Source organism: Chiloscyllium plagiosum, chromosome 31 (assembly GCF_004010195.1).
Source record: "Chiloscyllium plagiosum isolate BGI_BamShark_2017 chromosome 31, ASM401019v2, whole genome shotgun sequence".
In the NCBI taxonomy this organism is placed as follows: domain Eukaryota; kingdom Metazoa; phylum Chordata; class Chondrichthyes; order Orectolobiformes; family Hemiscylliidae; genus Chiloscyllium; species Chiloscyllium plagiosum.
The window spans coordinates 43,923,214-43,941,625 of NC_057740.1; the positions used below are offsets into that span (position 1 = coordinate 43,923,214).

General features: G+C 41.7%; 2 protein-coding genes across 3 annotated transcripts in view; one reads left to right on the forward strand and one right to left on the reverse strand.

Moving 5' to 3' along the window:
• The window catches only part of LOC122565066 (cartilage oligomeric matrix protein), a 34,275-nt gene extending 29,142 nt beyond the window's left edge, over positions 1-5,133 (forward strand). The window contains exon 18 of the mRNA XM_043720696.1: positions 3,977-5,133. Coding sequence (XP_043576631.1) covers positions 3,977-4,026 — 50 coding nt within the window. The 3' untranslated portion in view covers positions 4,027-5,133. The remainder of the gene's footprint in view (positions 1-3,976) is intronic.
• Positions 5,134-7,874: 2,741 nt separating this feature from the next.
• The window catches only part of LOC122565518 (CREB-regulated transcription coactivator 1-like), a 155,803-nt gene continuing 145,265 nt past the window's right edge, over positions 7,875-18,412 (reverse strand). For both annotated transcript variants that reach the window (XM_043721565.1, XM_043721564.1), the window contains one exon: positions 7,875-17,625. In XM_043721565.1, coding sequence (XP_043577500.1) covers positions 17,414-17,625 — 212 coding nt within the window. In that variant the 3' untranslated portion in view covers positions 7,875-17,413. The remainder of the gene's footprint in view (positions 17,626-18,412) is intronic.

Consider the following 18,412-nt stretch of genomic DNA (forward strand, 5'->3'; position numbering starts at 1 on the left):
GGGGGATGTGGACCTGACCAGGTAGTCACGGAGGAAATGGTCTTTGCGGAAGGCGGAAATGGGTGGGGAGGGAAATATATCCCTGGTGGTGGGGTCCGTTTGGAGGTGGCGGAAATGTCGGCAGATGATTTGGTTTATGCGAAGGTTGGTAGGGTGGAAGGTGAGCACCAGGGGGGTTCTGTCCTTGTTACGGTTTGAGGGGTGGGGTCTGAGGGCGGAGGTGCAGGATGTGGATGAGATGCATTGGAGGGCATCTTTAACCACATGGAAAGGGAAATTGCGGCCATCTGGTGTGTTCTGTGGTGGAACTGGTCCTCCTGGGAGCAGATACAGCGGAGGCGGAGGAATTGGGAATATGGGATGGCATTTTTGCAGGAGGTAGGGTGGGAAGAGGTGTAATCCAGGTAGCTGTGGGAGTCGGTGGGTTTGTAAAAAATGTTAGTGTCAAGTCAGTCATCATTAATGGAGATGGAGAGGTCCAGGAAGGGGAGGGAGGTGTCAGAGATGGTCCAGGTGAATTTAAGGTCAGGGTGGAATGTTTTGAAGTTGCTGAACTGCTCAACCTCCTCGTGGGAGCATGAAGTGGCGCCGATGCAGTCATCAATGTAGCGGAAGAAGAGGTGGAGAGTGGTGCTGGTTTAACTACAGAAGATGGAGTGTTCTACGTAGACAACAAAGAGACCGGCATAGCTGGGTCCCATTCGGGTGCCCATGGCTACCCATTGGTCTGGAGGAAGTGGGAGGATTCGAAGGAGAAATTGTTAAGGGTGAGGACCAGTTCAGCCAAACAAATGAGTGTGTCGGTGGAAGGGTACTGTTCGGGACAACGAGAGAGGAAGAAATGGAGGGCTTGGAGGCCCTGGTCATGATGGATGGAGGTGTAGAGGGATTGGATATCCATGGTGAAGATGAGGCTTTGGGGGCCGGGGAAACGGAAATCTTGGAGGAGGTGGAGGGCATGAGTGGTGTCTCGAACATATGTGGGGAGTTCCTGGACTAGGGAGGATAGGACAGTGTCGAGGTAGGTAGAGATGAGTTCGGTGGGGCAGGAGCATGCTGAGACAATGGGTCAGCCAGGGTGGTCAGGATTGTGGATCTTGGGAAGGAGGTAGAATCGGGCGGTGCGGGATTTCTGGACTATGAGGTTGGAAGCTGCGGGTGGGAGATTTACCTACCTGATTTCTTAACAACCCTTTCCACTTGGGTGGGTATTTTGCGGGATGTATGCACTTGAACACCAAGATCCCTCTGTTCCTCCACACTGCCAAGAAACCTGTCTTTAATCCTATATTTAGCATTCAAGTTTGACCTTCCAAAATGCATCACTTCACATTTGTCCTCCATCTGCCATTTGTCAGCCCAGCTCTGCATCCTGTCTATGTCGCGCTGCAGCCTGCAATAGCCCCGATACAATCAACAGCACCTCCAACCTTCATGTCATCGGCATATTTACTAACCCTCCCCTCAACCAAGTCATTTATAAAAACTACAAAAAGCAGAGTCCTGCAAGACACCACTCACCACTGACGTCCAGGCAGAATACTTTCCATCTACAACCACTCTCTGCCTTCTGTCAGCCAACCAATTCTGAGTTCAGACAGTCAAATCTCCCTGTATCGCATAACTCCTAACCTTATGAATGAGCCTAACGTGGGGAACTATATCAAATGCCTTGCTAAAGTCCATCTACACCACATCCACTGCTCAACCTCCGTTGACCTATCGCGTCACCTCCTCAAAGAACTCAATATGATTTGTGGGGCATGACCTGCCCTTCTTGAATAGAGGAACAACATTTGCCTCCCTCGAATCCTCTGGTACAACTCCCGTGGAGAGTGAGGAAGTAAAGATCTTCGCCAGAGGGTTAGCTTTCTTGCTGCCTGGAGCAACCTAGGATAAATCTGGTCTGGCCCTGGGGACTTACCAATCTTAATGTTTGCCAATATTTCCAGCACATCAACTTCATCAATCTTGATCTGGTCAACCCTGTTTCCCAGCTCCTCAAAGTTCTCATTCACAACAAGGTCCCTTTCCTTCGTGAAAACCAAAGCAAAAAACACATTTAGGCCTTCCCCTATCTGCTCAGACTCCACACACAAGTTCCCTCCGCTATCCCTGACCGGCCCTACCTTCTCCCTGATCATTCTCTTATTCCTCACGTATCAGTAAAATGCCTTTGGGTTCTCACTAATCCTTTCTGCCAGGCCTTTCTTGTGCTCCCTCCTGGCTCTCCTCAGTCCATTTCTGAGCTCTTTTCTAGAAACCTATAATCCTCCAAAGCTAGATCCTTGCTTCCTCCACCTTACGTGAGGTGCCTTCTTCCTTTTGTCGAGAAGCTCCTCTGTTCTCGTCATCCAAGGCTCCTTAATTTTACCCCTTATTGCCTGTCTCAGTGGAACAAATCTGTGCATCACTCGCAACAACTGCTCCTTAAACAGTCTCCAAATGTCTGTTGTGCCCTTTCTGTGGAACAATTGCTCCCAATCTGTACTTCCCAACTCCTGTCTGATAGTGTCATAGTTTCCTTTTCCCCAATTAAATATCTTCCCTTGGTGACTGCTCCTTTCCCTCTCCAAGACTATGGTAAATGTGAGGCAGTTGTGATCAGTGTCACCAAAGTGTTCTCCCGTCGTGAGATCTGACACCTGTCCTGGCTCGTTGCCGAGCACCAAATCCAAAATGGCCTCTCCCCTCGTCGGTCTGTCTACATACTGAGTAAGGAAACCCTCCTGAACACACCTGACAAAAATGGCTCCATCCAAACCATCTGCAATAAGGAGGTTCCAGTCAATATTGGAAAAGTTGAAGTCACCCATAACAACCACCCTGCTACATCTGCATTTTTCCAGAATCTGCCAGCCTATGAGATTTTCAATCTCCCTACTGCTATTAGGGGGTCTGTAGAAAACCCCCAATGAGGGGGTTCCCTTGCTGTTCCTAACTTCCACCCATACTGACTCAGTAGACAAACCTTCCTCAACAACCTTCGATTCTGTAGCTGTGATGCACTCTCTGATTAGCAATGCTACACCCTCTCCTCTTTTTCCACCCTCTCTGTTCTTTTTAAACGTTCTAAACCCTGGAGCATCTAGCAACCATTCCTGCCCCTGTGAAACCCACGTCTCTGTTATGGCCACAACATCATAGTTCTAAATACTGATCCATGCTCTAAATTCCTCACTATTATTTCTGATACTCCTTGCATTAAAGCAGACACACTTTCACCGATCCCTTTGTTTCATCACGTGAGAAACCTTCCCGATAGATTCACTACATCCTGTCACTGCCCCATATGTAACTACCCCTCTCTCAGTTTGTAGCGCTGCCCCACCTCCCTGCCAATCTAGTTTATACCCTCCCGAATCACACAAACAAATCTCCCACCCAGGACATTTGTGACCCTCCAGTTCAGGTGCAAGTCCCCTTTAAATCCCCTGCCTTTTACCTTAAAATTATTCCTTGAATGGACACCTTCTGTGCTGTATCATTTCTATGCTTTCTATTTTCCATGTCTTTCAATCTTATTCACTTTAGTCAGATTTCCTCTCAGTCTTCTCTGCTCCAAAAGAAGACAACCTGAGCTAATCCAGCCTCTCTTCATAACTAAACTATTCCATCCCAGGCAACATCCTGGTGATTTGCTGCTGCATCCCCTCGTACGAACCACATCCTTCTTATCCCATGGTGATCAGAATTGCACACAGTACCCCAGCTGTGGCCAAAACAAAGTTCTGTATAGGTCCAACATGATCTCCCTGCTCTTATAACTATTCCATGGCTGTTACAGGTATGTGTCTGTATGTCTTAATCACACTTGTCCTGCCACCTTCAGCAGTCTGTGGACAAGCATCATAAGATCTAGTTGTTCGTCTGAGCTTCTTAGCATCCTGCCACTCATTAATTACTCTTGTCTTGTTACATCTTACTCATATTTATCAGGGTTAAATGTTAATTGTTCTGTTTTTGTCTTTCTCAGACACAATTCCAGAAGATTTCCACCCAACACAACTTCAGAACCGGTTTTGAACACTGGACTCTGAACCCAGAAAATGCTTTTAGAACTTACCAACTCTAGCAAGTGACAACATCTCAAACTTTCAAAAACAATACTGGAACTTTTCCCACAGATTTAGATGGAAATAACCACCAAAACACCTGGACCCTCAATGGATGATGGCAAGGGCAGGGTCTTAAAGCCTTTCGTGATCAATGGATTGAACAAATTCTTGTCAGTATTAAGATGGCCAATCAATTGTCTGACTCATTGCAATTTGTTTCTTGGGATTTAGGAAATAGACATTTGTAGATTTTTGATCTTTGGGATTTAGGAAATAGACATTTGTAGATTTTAGATCAGAGCAATTTAGTATAAAGGAAGATCAAGAATTTGTGAAGTTGAGATTATTAGCTTTGGCCAGTGTTGAATAAGCAAATTAGGTATACTTTAATGATTCTTTCATTTGTGCTGGCTTACAGGCACACTTAGTCCCAGGGTTATTTCTCTGCTTAAGATCTGCTCCTCCTAGACCTAACAACTTGGTGAAACATTTCTCCTTATTTTCCTCAATAGATTTATTTTCCAATTATTTTGGTCGTTGATTTTTAGATTCGAGTTCCTTTATTAATACTGTCAAAGCCTTTCACCATCTTGCAATCAAGAGATAACCTCTAACCCTTCTTTACTCCAAGAACAGTCTTAATGTGTCACTAGTCTCATAACTTAAGTCCCTCTTTATTGGTAAATTTTAGTGAACATTTTCTACAAGCTTTTGATGAACTTAGTATTTTTCTTATATGTGGCACCCAGATAAAAAGTCATTAAGATACTGCCAAGCCTTCAGTTATTCACGATCATTTAAACCAAATTCCAATCCTACCCACTTGTTACATTTGTAGAGGATTGCGTGCAAGAATAATAACAATAGTCAATAATTGAACATGTGAGCAAGGATTATCCAACAGACTGACAATGTTTAACCATTCCATCATTTCTAAATAATCCTGCTTATAGCTGCACTATCACAACCTATATAGACGCTATAAACCAAAGTTGACAGATATAACCAATAATATATAGCATTTTGATTCAATACAAAGATTTTCTGAATAAAACCTGTCCTGAATTTGTAAAAACTAGTGAGTCAAGATTATTTCTTCATAAATGTTTGATACAGAACCTAGCATGATGAGATGGCCTTTTGCATGCATGATTCCAGGAGTGAGAACAATGTATCACATCTTTTACAACTCAAATATCTGTCACATTCTATTATTCTGAAATACAGTTACAGTTGGTGTGTAATGAGATCTAGCAGATCAAAGCCAACACTCACAAAAATCCAGTTAACTTATATTTAATATGTTTATATGCCTCTACACCAGCCCCCATCAAAGTCTCCCTATGACAGGAACAGTATGGGGTTTGATAACAGAATAAAGCTTGCTCCACACCATCCCCATCAAACACTTCCATGACAGGGATAACATGAAGTTACTAGAGTAAAACTTTATGTAAGGCAACACCTTACATAAGTTCCCCTCCAAGCCACTCACCATCCTGACTTTCAAATATATCCTTTTCCTTCAGTGTCACGTTCAAAATCCTGCAACTCCCTTTCTAATGACATTGTGGGTCAATCTACAACACATGGGCTGCTGTGGTTCAAGAAGGAAGCTCACCACCATTGTCTCAAGGGCAACTAGGGTCAGGTAATGACTGCTGGTCAGTCAAGGATGTCCATGTCCACAAGTGAATTTTAAAAAATAAGTAAAATCTCCCAACAATGTTCCTCAGTCTCATGTGGAATTGCACCCAGATTGTGAAACCCACATATCTTGTACCTTTTTTAATGATTTGGAGGAGCTGGTGTTGGACTGGGGTGTACAAAGTTAAAAATCACACAAACCTGGTTATAGTCCAACAGGTTTAGTTGGAAGCACTAGCTTTTGGAGCGCTGCTCCTTCATCAGGTGGTAGTGGAGTATAAGATCGTAAGACACAAAATTTATAACAAAAGTTTGCAGTATGATGCAACTGAAATTATATATTGAAAAAGACCTGGATGATTTGTTAGAATGATCATGTTGGTTCCGTTCTTTCATATGTAAATCCCAGAAATTTATTTTTAAAAAAAGTTACATTCTCAAGTGAACTTTAACAATAGGTGCCATGTCAGCTCAGATAATGCATTGAAGGTGTGAGGTGCCCTGTGTAAGGCTGTCTGTGCCCCAATGTTCAGACTGATTCTATTTCTAAAAAAAGAGATTTACAGAATCTTACATGGATCCATGCAGTTTTTGAGCAAAATAAAATGTAATTCTGCAAGTACAAATTCACCCCTCAAACTTATATATGTGTGTGTGCATGTGTGGTAGGGTATGAGTAGCTGTGAGAGAGTGTGTATATCCGTATGGGTGTGAATGTAAAGTGGTATTAAGTCTGTGAGTGGGTGCGTGTGTGGGTGTAACTGAGTGTGGGTGTGAGTGTAAGAGAGAGAATCTGCATGACTGTATGGGTCTGTGTGTGTGTGTGTGAGAGAGAGAGAGAGAGAGAGAGAGAGAGAATGAATGTGTGTGTTGCATTGGGGTGACATGAACCCAAGGTCCCGGTTGAGGCTATCCCCATGGGTATCGAACTTAGCTGTCAGCCTCTGCTCGGCCACTTAGTGTTGCTGCATGTCCCGAAGTCTGGCTTGGAGGATGATCACCCAAAGGTCCGAGATCGAATGTCCTGAACTGCTGAAGTGTTCTCCAACTGAGAGGGGACACTCCTGTCTGTTGTGCAGTGTCCATTCATCCATTGCCGTAGCCTCTGCTTGGTCTCACTGATGTACCACGCCTCAGGGCATCCTTGCCTGCAATGTATGAGATTAGATTAGATTTCCTACAGTGTGGAAACAGGCCCTCCAGCCCAACAAGTCCACACTGACCCTCCAAAGAGCAACCCACCCAGACCCATTTCCCTCTGACGAATGCATCTAACACTATGGACAATTTAGCATGGCCAATTCACCTGACCGGCACATCTTTGGACAGTGGGAGGAAACCGGAAACATGGGGAGAATCTGCAAACTCCACACAGTCGCCTAAGGCTGGAATCGAACCTAGGTCCCTGGCACTGTGCGACAACAGTGCTAACCACTGAGCCACCGTGCCACCCTAACAACGTTGGCCGAGTCACATGAGTACCTGCCGCGTACATGGTGGGTGGTGTCCCCACGTGCAATGGTGGTAACCGTGTTGACATTCTGACACAACTTGCAGCGTCTGCCATGACAGGGTTGTATGGTGTTGTCCTGAAAGCCGGACAGTTTGCTACGAACAATGATCTGTTTGAGGTTTGATGGTTGTTTAAAGGTGAGAACTGGCGGAGTGAGGAAGGTTTTGGTGAGGTGCTCATCCTCACTGATAATGTGTTGCAAGCTGTGAAGAAATGGCATAGTTTTTAGGGTCCTGGGAAGTACTGGACGACGAAGGGTACCTAATGTTAAAGTTCACTTGAGAATGTAACTTTTAATAAAAAGTTCAGAGATTTACATATGAAAGAACTGAAACCAACAAGTTCATTCTAAAAGATGAGAGAGTTAACAAGAAATCCAAGTTTTTTTCAATATATAATTTCAGTTGCATCACACTGTAAACTTTTGTTATAAATTTTGTGTCTTAAGACCTTATACTCCACAACCACCTGATGAAGGAGCAGCGCTCCCAAATAGACCTGTTGGACTATAACCTGGTGTTATGTGATTTTTAATCTTTTTTTATGTTCTGAAAACCTGCTGCTCTTTGGCCTTCTTCATTTATGGCCATAAAGTAAAGACAGAATCAGCTTTAAGAGAAGGGAAGTGAAAACATATTAAACTGTGAAGGACTTCGAGCAGAAAACTGTTGAACTTTAATTACATTTCATTTACAAAGACAGAAGCCTCACACAAACAAACTTTAAAAAACATTTACAAGTTAAAATGAAGATCCTTTGACAGTCAGTCAGTACAAGTTATGGTTTGCATTATACCTGAAATCCATTTCAAAATTTCCAAGTTTATTTATAAAAAACCAAGACATCAGAAAAATAAATAAATGTTGACAGATTCATGGACGGAATCTGATTAAAATGACATCCTTGGGGAAGCTGCTTTGCTGCATTTCTATGGAAAGAAAAACTTTGCTGCCAATTAATTTTTTGAGTGTGTGTGTGACAATTGCTCAAGCTTTGGTGTGTATACCTGCTAATTTGGAAGTTGGAGAGGTTATCTTCAAGTCAAACAAGTGTATCCTAACTTGAATAATCATTTCAATTATCGCTTTGTTATACAGTGCTCAAGTACTGTTGAAAAAGCAACATACTGTCAAAGCTTCTCATCAGGACAGACACAAGAAAAATGAACAAGCCTAAGCATTGCGCCTCTTAATAAATTAAGGAAAGGTGTAGGGATAATAATGCATTCTCCACGGCAATCTGTTGATTGCCCCCTTCCTCATGCAGCATAAATTGTTCCTATTAAAAATTTGGCATTCACAGATCAAAATGAAAAGTTTTGACAGCAGGTCTCTTTCTCTCAGTAATGGTCAATTATTTCAGGGTGATGAGATTATAGAAGATCCTCAATGAACATTCACCTTATTGTGAAATTTCTTAGCAAAAAAATGACTATGTGGACTCTTGAAAGTAAAGATAATTAAAAAAGGTTAAAATAAAGAATACAACTAGAGTTAAGGCGAAGAAGTTTGACATCAATGAGCTGTTTTCTATTTCCTGAGCATCTGTGAGAGGTTTGTACTGTTTCCGGTCCATTTTCATAAACATCCATTCACAAAGATCTGAATTTCTAGAGAGAAATTTTGGTACAAATGCCACGTTTTCTTATGAAATGGAGATGAGGAGAAAACTTTACACTCTCAAGTCTAGACCAACTGTAAATTACCTCATAGCCCAAAATCTAACGTAAAAACTCAATCAAAAAGAAACACCAAATTATTTTAACTCTTCTGTTCAATGTTACACCCAGACTCTTTAGGTGTAATCCTCTAAGCAGGGTTTAAAATACGCCTAGAAAATTTCAGAGAGATTACAGCACAAGAATCTTTCCCAATTTCAACATATTGAAGCAAAATAGTTTAGTATTCAATGTGAAGAACTGCATTATGGATTTCTAAGTGACTGAGAACTGTAGTAAGAATAACTTCATGGGCAAGGCTCCTTAATTTACAATGATCCTTTCAGATCAAAGAAATACAATAATAGCTTTAAACTGAACCAAAAAATCAGCAACATACATCAGCTTTGTCATGAACTTAATATAAAGCAAACCCAAAAGAATGCCATAGGCAGGGTGAGAAATTAACCACTTTCTGTAACAGAATACCCTGGTATAATCCACAGCTTCCAAGTTAAAGGCACACTTGGCTCTTCCTGGTGTTGCATGGGTCATCCCAGTATTAGCTCTTGCACTGCATGGTAATGCACTGTAAGGCACTGTACCTTGCATAGAAGAACCCTGGGCAGTGCAGTTTCATGTATGCTATATGGTATAATTCCCGGCAGTGGATGCACAGAAATTACTCAAGTAGAAAAATACACAACTGCAATCTTTGACCTAGAATTTTCTGGGTAGCATCCAACAATCTCAAAAACAAACCTTCACTAAACATGATACAGCTTTGAAGAAACAGAAGTCCAGCTAATGTCTGACTACACCAGTCACTGGAAGCAGTGTGGTACACATGCCATAGCTGGGTGGGTATGGAGTAAGAGTTGAGAAAAGCCAGAATGAATGACATATCAGTCTACCTTTGATGGATGGGATAGGTAAGTTAATGCTGATTACAAGGACTACATCAGCAGGCAATCTGATAATTTTGCGACCATGATACAGCACACTAAACCATTAAGCTCACACGACCTGGGTCAGCCCATTGGCAGTCTTTTTGATTAATTCCATTCCTTCTCTTTCCTATTTTCCCTGTAATCTAATTCCTTTTATGTTTAACAGGTTCATTTTTGAATTCGTTGCATGGCATGATGTTTCCTCATTGTCAGTGATTCTTTGCCTCAAATCTATATCCTCTGGTTACTGACAATTCTTTAAAAAAAAGTATGATAGTTAAGTCTGGCAAGATTAGCATTTACTGTCTACTCTAAATTACACATTAAACATGTCACAGAAACAGACAATTTGTCCCAAACAATCTATGCTGGTGTTTCAGCTTCATTCAAGTCACCTCCAATCTTTTCTCAACTAAATATATCCTACTCAATTTCTTTACTGTTCATTTGTTTGTCCAACTTCTCATATTGGCTTCAACAACTGCTTCAAATGGCTCCCCATTCTTTCCACTCTCTGGGTGATGATTCTTCTGAATTCCCAATTAGATTGCTTGGTGACGACCTTAACTTGACAGTCTCCCGTGCTACTATTTCCAATAGGAAGGGACATTCTCTCTGGATCCACTCACTGAAACCTTTCATCATTCAAAAACCTCGATTAGGTCATTCCTTGGCCTTTTAACCCCACCCTGTCAATACTTTCTTGATTTGTAAAATGTCACATTGCTGGCACCAAGCTTGGAAATCCACTTTGCAACCTCTACAGTGCTATTGTATTGCTTTCATTACATGGTGATCAGACCTGCCCACAGTACACTCAGCTGAACTAAGTTCAAAATAGATTTAGCATTAATTTCATGACTTTTCAATTCTATCCTCTAGAAGAGGAACTCGCTTTTAATATAGTCTTGCCCCCTGTAGCACCATCTTTTAGTGACTCGTATCTTGGTAATTCAAGATCCCTTTGTTCCTCTGCCAACATTGACTTCCACCTTCCAAGTAATAAGTGACCTCCCAATCGTTCCTACCAAAATATACTCATCATTTAACTGCACCAAACTTCATTTGCCAATAACTTCCTATTCGATATTAAAGCCCAATGTAATGCGTTAACCCCCCCCCCCCCCAAGTATTCACGTTCCTTTTAGTTGGAGTCAGCCACAAATTTGGAAGTTGAATTTTTGATTTCGAAGTCCAAAGTGTTCACATACAAAACAAGGACCAAGAGTAGGCCATTTAACTTTCTGATTCAAGTGTGGGGTGCTGGTGTGGTCCAGCAACACACACTCGACTCGGTATCTCCAGCATTTGCAGTGCTGTACCATTCAAGAAGATTGTGGCTGATCTGATTTTAGCCTCAATCCTACATATTGCCAATAATATTTCATCTTCTTGGGAATCAAGAATCTACCTATCCATGTCTTAAAATATGTTTAAAGATTCTGCATCCACTGCCTTTTGGGAAAAGGATTTTCAAAGACTCTCAACCCTCTGAAAAAAAATGCTTCACCTGTCTTAAATGGCTGACCGCTTATTTTTAAGCTTTGATCCTAGTTATAGATATAAATGTTAATGGAAATTGTGAACAGTGCTTTCAGAACCGATCCTTGTGGAATGTTACTTTGAATAATTACCCGTTACTCGCACTGTGTGCTTGTACTGAATCGATTCTGCCACTTGTCCACATGTTTGGAAATTATTAATTAGTTTCTTACCAAAGACTTTTTGAAAATCTAGATAAATCAATCCGCTGACTACCATCATCTACTCTCTATGACTTGCTCAGTAAATTCATTTAGTAAGAGTATTCCCTTTTGAAATTCATGCTGACTGTTGTTGGTTATCAAGGTGATGTGAGCTTCTTTCTGCCACTGGATACAGTTTTTTCCTTATTTATTCTGATCATTCATAATTTTGAACATTTCTATCAAGTCTTCTCCTAATCCCCTCTGCACAATCCTAGTCTCTCCACATTAACTACTGAAGTCCCTCATTGCCGATACCATTCATGTAAATCATCTGCAATTCCTTGTCAAGGTTTAGGCATCCTTCCTAAAGTGCAGGGTCCAAAATCTACCATGTCCTCCCACTAGGGCCGAACAATTGGTTTATATCATTTTAGCATGACCCCCTGGCATCCGTGCTCCATTATTAACAATGCCAAAGACCCTTATATACTTTGCTAAAACAAACATCTCAACTTGCTCTGTCACCTTTAAAGAATTGTGTACACATACATTCTGGCCTTTATTTTGCACTCTTCCTTCATACTTCTGCGCATTGGATTTAATCTGCCACGTGTTGTCTCATTTCACCTTCCTCAGTTAATACCCATCTGATTGTTTGCAGCATTTCTGATTTTCATGTCAACTACAATTTTGTAATTATGCACTGCACACCTAAATCATTAACATAAAGGTCTGGGGAATAGCTTCATCTTTGCTTCCACCACTTTCAGACAGAGTTGCTTGTTGTTACTGTTCTTACTCAGCCCTCCTCCAGACATCTCCTGCCCCAATCACTACTGTTCCCTAGCTCTTATGTTAAGACCTGTATAGAATATGCCAAATGTATTATTTAATGAAAGATATCATTTCAAGGGAGGGAGTTCAAGGAAGGTTCACTTGGATGATCCCTGATATAGATGGATTGTCTTCTGAGCAAAGGTTAAACAAGTTGGGATTCTACTCACTTTAGAAAAATGAGTTTAGAAAAATGAGAGGTGATCTCATTGAAACATATCTGATTCTTCAGGGGCTTTATAGGGTAGATGCTGAGAGGATGTTTCCCCTAGTGGGATAGTCTAGGACCAGAGGGCATAGTCTCACAATAAAAGAGCGCCAATTTGTCTTAAGTGAGGTGGAATTTCTTGTCTCAGGGGATTGTGTGTCTTTAGAACCCCTTGCCACAGATAGCTGTGGGGGCAGAATCCTTGTGCTTACTTAAGATCAACACAAATTCTTGATCAGCAAGGGGAAATAAAAGGTTATGGGAAAATGCATTAAAGTGGACTTGAGGAATGTTGGATCAGTAAAACAGGCTCGAGGGACTGAATGGCCTATTTCTGTTCTTATCCCTTACGGTCTTCTGTAATAACAATAATTGTGTGCATGGCAGTTTGATTAAGTAAAATATTCCCTTTGATTATAGATACTATACCTACCAATAATGCCATTGAATTAACCTCTTAACTCCTGATTAAGTCTGCGAGTCTTGTTCTTCCTCCTCCCTTAACAGTACGGGCTTCGGAAATCTCCAACTTCTGCACATCACAATCTCAGCCCTCTTTCACAAACACCAATGACTTTACTCTCACTAAATCGCTCTCTAAAGATAGACCAAGAAGAATTTCTGAGGAAAGTTTTTGCACATCATGATTATTTTGAATTATGCAACTTAGTTGTATGTCTTCTCCCCATTGCACCAAAACGTACATATGCAAGCCTGTCAACCTAAATGCACTACACTAGCTCATTATTCATAACAAATGGGCTCTGATTTTACGCAATTCTTGTGATTTGTTTGCATTCACTTGAACACATTCACACTTCTGGAAAGATCTCTCAGAGTCTCCAAACTCAGGATCTAGGCAGAAGAAAAGGGTGTGAAAACAAGACCAACCTCTCCACATGAGCAACATTCTCTTAGAAGAAAATCCATTCTCTGCAGCATCAATAACACTAACACACTGCAGACAAAATCCACCCTACTATACGCAAAATGTCTGGAATCTCTCTCTCTTTCCAGGCTGCTCAACCTCAGGATCTGCAGGAGCAAGAAGTTAGGGAAGAAGAGCCAAAATGACTACTATAGCAGCAGCAATCAAAACAAGTCTTTGTGTATATTGCTTGCACAAGAGCATCAAGGAACAAGAATACACGACTCTGGATTAACACTCTCACTAATCCCAGCAAGACAACCAACAGCTTTCCAAAAATACACCAAAAGTAAACCATGCACAGGTGTATGAGTAATGCAGCTCTTCATTAAGACTGTATTCCTGATATACCTGTCCTAGCTGTCATCACATTTGCAAATACAACTAAGGAGAATCTGGTTTTAAAGAACTGAATTAAACAGGAACTTTATATTCAACAACTCTCACTGATTTAGACTCTCAGTAGCAAGGGAAGTACAGTGGGAAAACATTAAAGAGATGAACAGATACAATTCATACAGGGGATGCACATGATGCAAAACATGGTCGGTTTGCAGTGTTAGAAATGATAGGAAATATAAAGATTAGAGACTTTACTTCTGTATAACATTTTATCAACCTTTTCATATCTTTTCCCTAATTTAGGCCTCATACTCCTAATTTTGGACATCAATTTTGGAACACAGACCCACCAACATTTCAAATTTGGAACTAAATTAATTGATAAGCTATATTAAATAATTAATGAACTATTAACCTGATTTTATTTTAACTAAAAAAATGTAAGTTCAAGATCTCTCATGATACAGACTGCTTAGATTTACCCCATTACAAAGTTCTGAATTAACACTTTACTGATATCAAATGAGGCAACTACCAAATTTCTAAAATAAAATACACATTCTGCACAATAACAAGTTCAGGGTAGTACTGGCTGTGATTACAGACTTCACTCAACATTCCAAGCATAGCCGAGCACCAGGAAGCATGCAGACACACAGAAGCACATGCTGCCATCTCCTACAGCTGCAGTATCGTGTTGGCAGGTACCAGCAGAGGCCTGGACATTCATACCCAGGATGGGGAAATTCTCCTGACTGGAAGAAGGTAGTAAACCAGTGGGCTCCGTGTTTGTTTCTAGATATTGTCTTAAGGTAGGAATATTCAATACTCTAAGGCTTCTACACAAAATACACAAAGCACTGGACTCTCAGGAGATCAGCTGTTGCGTATGTGCAACTGAACAATCTTGTTATCACATGTTGATCCAGGCACAGCTATCAAAACTTCAAAACCTGCCTTGTGCTAATGTGGGAACACTGGAACAGCAGATGGTCATTCAGCCCCTCAAGGTTATTCTGTTGTTTACACCCCAGTAAGGAAAAAGTAATGGCTGATCAATATCTCAAATCTATTTCCCAGACATCTTGATACACTGGCTCAATTACAGATCAACCTCAGTCCAGAAAGCTTCAAATGATTTGAGGGGAGAGTGTTTCAGATTCCCATTCCCCTTTGTGTGAATAGGTGCTTCCTGACATCACGCTGAACAGTACGGCTATCTCGTGAGTTTGATTTGTCGTGTAGTTCTGAACTCCCTACGTGAGAGGATATATAATTATTCAAGAAAAATAACTTCCATTTAGCAAGTTGAATGTAGTCTAGAGTGCTGCAGCTACAGAGGCAGAAGATTAACACAAATACGTTGAAGTATGTGTGAGGTGCATGCATGTGTTTCATCAAGGCTAGGACAGAGGAAGAGAGCAGGAGTCACAAGTCAGAACAGTGGCAGATCACGTGGTCCATCAAGACTACTCGGCTATTTAAATGATTCATATCCAAATTTCTGTCTCAATTCCACTTTTCCACTCTCTCCCTATGTACAAGCCCCCAAGAGCTCAAAAAATCTGTCTACCTTCTTGAGCACATTTAATAGAGAAGCAACAACTCTTGGAGATCCCCAACCGTCAGCAGGAAGAAATTGCTCATTTAAGTCCTAAATGTTTAGCATTGTTCCCTGAAACTGTTCCCCTCTGTTCTAGTTTTCCCACTCAGGGAGAAACAACTTTTCAGAGTCAAACCTATTAAGGAACTTCAAAATCTCGCAAGTTTCAATTAAATCATCTCTCACTCTTCTAGATTCCAGAGAAAATAAGTTCATTCAACTCAGCCTCTCATAACTGGACAAACTTTTCAAATCCAGGAACCAGTGCAGTAAACTTTCTCTACGTTGTCTACAAGCAAGCACATTGTTTTTTAATATGGCGACCAAAACTGCGCATACTTTTCCAGGTGTGCCCTTAATAATACCCTAACACAATTGCAGCAAAGATTTCTCAATATGTACACCAATCTCTTTGCAATTTGCTTTCCTAATTGCTTGCTGTTCAACATGTGCTCCAGAATATGTTGTTAGTACTGACGGATCTTGCTACATCATTCTTCTGATCAGAAAATGCAGCTAAAATATTCTCAGGACTTTATATGAAGTCTGTAGGATACAGTAGCCATTTAGTGTTCTTTTCATAAAACATTAGTGGGACCAAGTTTGCCAGAAATGACATGTGGCTACACAGATCAGTACCAGCTTAGTGTCTTGAACTTAAATGTGATTCTGTTGTGAAAGTTAATTAACTTGTGCAGGTAAGGTTTGAGAGTCCTGACTTGTAGTGGATGCACTGGGAACAAATTCCACAGCATGTAGTGATAGTGACAGCCCTCTCTCTCTACACTTACGACTAAAAACGGCAGCAAAGATGGTGAAAAACTACGCAGGTCCACTGTTGGGCAGTATGATTATCGCACATCCCTCCAGCAGCTGGCATTGAACCTTTCCTTCCTAAGGAATATCAAATGAGTATTTCTGCCTTTTCTCTCAATTCAGTGGTCAGAGATAACAGTGAAATATAGTGTGTGTTGTTGGCCACACAATGGCTGGCTGTAGGGACTGAGAATGAATGAATGCCACATAGGGAGAGGCATTTAAGCAGCATAACAGCACATATACTTCACAAACATTGCAGAGAAGGGATAGGTGCCTGCTGGAGAGAGGGCGTTTATAGAGCCATCTGAAGTTTGACATTGGTGGTGGGACTGACTGAGAACCGGAACAGCTGATCGGAGGGAGGTGAGAACATTTGGTTTCTCGTGGAAGGAGCTGGCAGCAAACTAATCCCCGACCGGCACACATTGTCAACATTCCTTTTTAAAATCTGATGGAAAAACATAAATGAAAGGGACACAAACAGGAGCAAGAATGCGTGCCCCTCTAAATATTGGCTGTAATACAATTTCTGTCCATGCACTTAGCTCTTGTGTCAGATCAGTCTCTTGTTCACTTTCTTAGCAACATACAACAAGGCAGTGGCTTTTGCTGAACACAAGCACAGCGAAAAGGAATGGGGCAAGAGAAAGAAATCACAGACAAATATAAAAATATAAATAAGAATCAAGCAGCACAGAAAATACAATGGCAACAGCGCACCGAAAGAAGTGGAGCTGGTGACTTCAGGACAAATAATAACATCACCGTACTGCTGGCCTGGAGCTGCTGAGTTTTACTGTCAGTTGTTACCTCATAGGTAGACTCCAAATTACACGTAAACCTGCCAAAAATAACGATGCACCGACAGCCCACCGTTACCATGAGGACAATATAAATAGGAGAACGGAAAATAAAACAAGAGGCCTGGGGACGTGATGGAGTCAATGAAACGCTGCAATGAAGGAGTGCGCCACATAGCTGAAAGCGCTATACTTGGTTCATTCAGGATCGCAGAGTTGCAAGCTTGGAACAAGAAGCGGAATTCATTGCACGTTACGCTCTCACTTTAATATCATTCCATTAATTGTACTCATTCACTTAATTTCCGCTCCCTGGCGGGTTTTTGGCCTGCTTCCCCGATTTGTCTTAGGTCTCAAAGTCCTTTTCTACAGACGATCCATGCGGAAAGTATCCTCTGTAGCAGGGTCCGTCAGCACCATGTCCGGATCATTCAGCATGTGCAGACCATCCAATGTCAAGGGGTCAATTTTCAATTCATCAAGAGGAAATTGGGAGTCGGTATCAAAGGTCACATCTGCAACACCTGCAAGCGAATTGGTCAGCTCCTTTGACAGGCTGGGGGGAGACTCTCCTGTAACTGTGTGAGAAAGCCAGAAAGACAGCACGGGTTAGCAAAATACACAGCAGCTGGACATAAGCATCTGTATCAAACATCCTCAACTTTAATCCAAACTCAAGGCTTCATCAAACCAGCTTTATTGTAAATAATTATTTGTTGTGGTTCTGTTTGCCGAGCTGGGAATTTGTGTTGCAGACGTTTCGCCCCCTGTCTAGGTGACATCCTCAGTGCTAGGGTGCCTCCTGTTAAGCACTTCTGTGATGTTTCCTCCGGCATTTATAGCGATTTGTATCTGCCGCTTCCGGTTGTCAGTTCCAGCTGCCTGCTGCAGTGGTCGGTATATTGGGTCCAGGTCGATGTGCTTATTGATTGAATCAGTGGATAAATGCCATGCATCTAGGAATTCCCTGGCTGTTCTCTGTTTGGCTTGTCCTTTAATAGTAGTGTTGTCCCAGTCGAACTCATGTTGCTTGTCATCTGCATGTGTGGCTACAAAGGATAGCTGGTCATGTCGTTTCGTGGCTAGTTGGCGTTCATGGATGCGGATCGTTAGTTGTCCTCCTGTTTGTCCTATATAGTGTTTTGTGCGGTCCTTGCATGGGATTTTGTACACTGCATTGGTTTTGCTCATGCTGGGTATCGGCTCCTTAGTCCTGGTGAGTTGTTGTCTGAGAGTGGCTGTTGGTTTGTGTGCTATTATGAGTCCTAGTAGTCGCAGTAGTCTAGCTGTCAGTTCAGAAATGCTCTTGATGTATGGTAGTGTGGCTAGTCCTTTGGGTTGTGGCATGTCCTCATTCCATTGTCT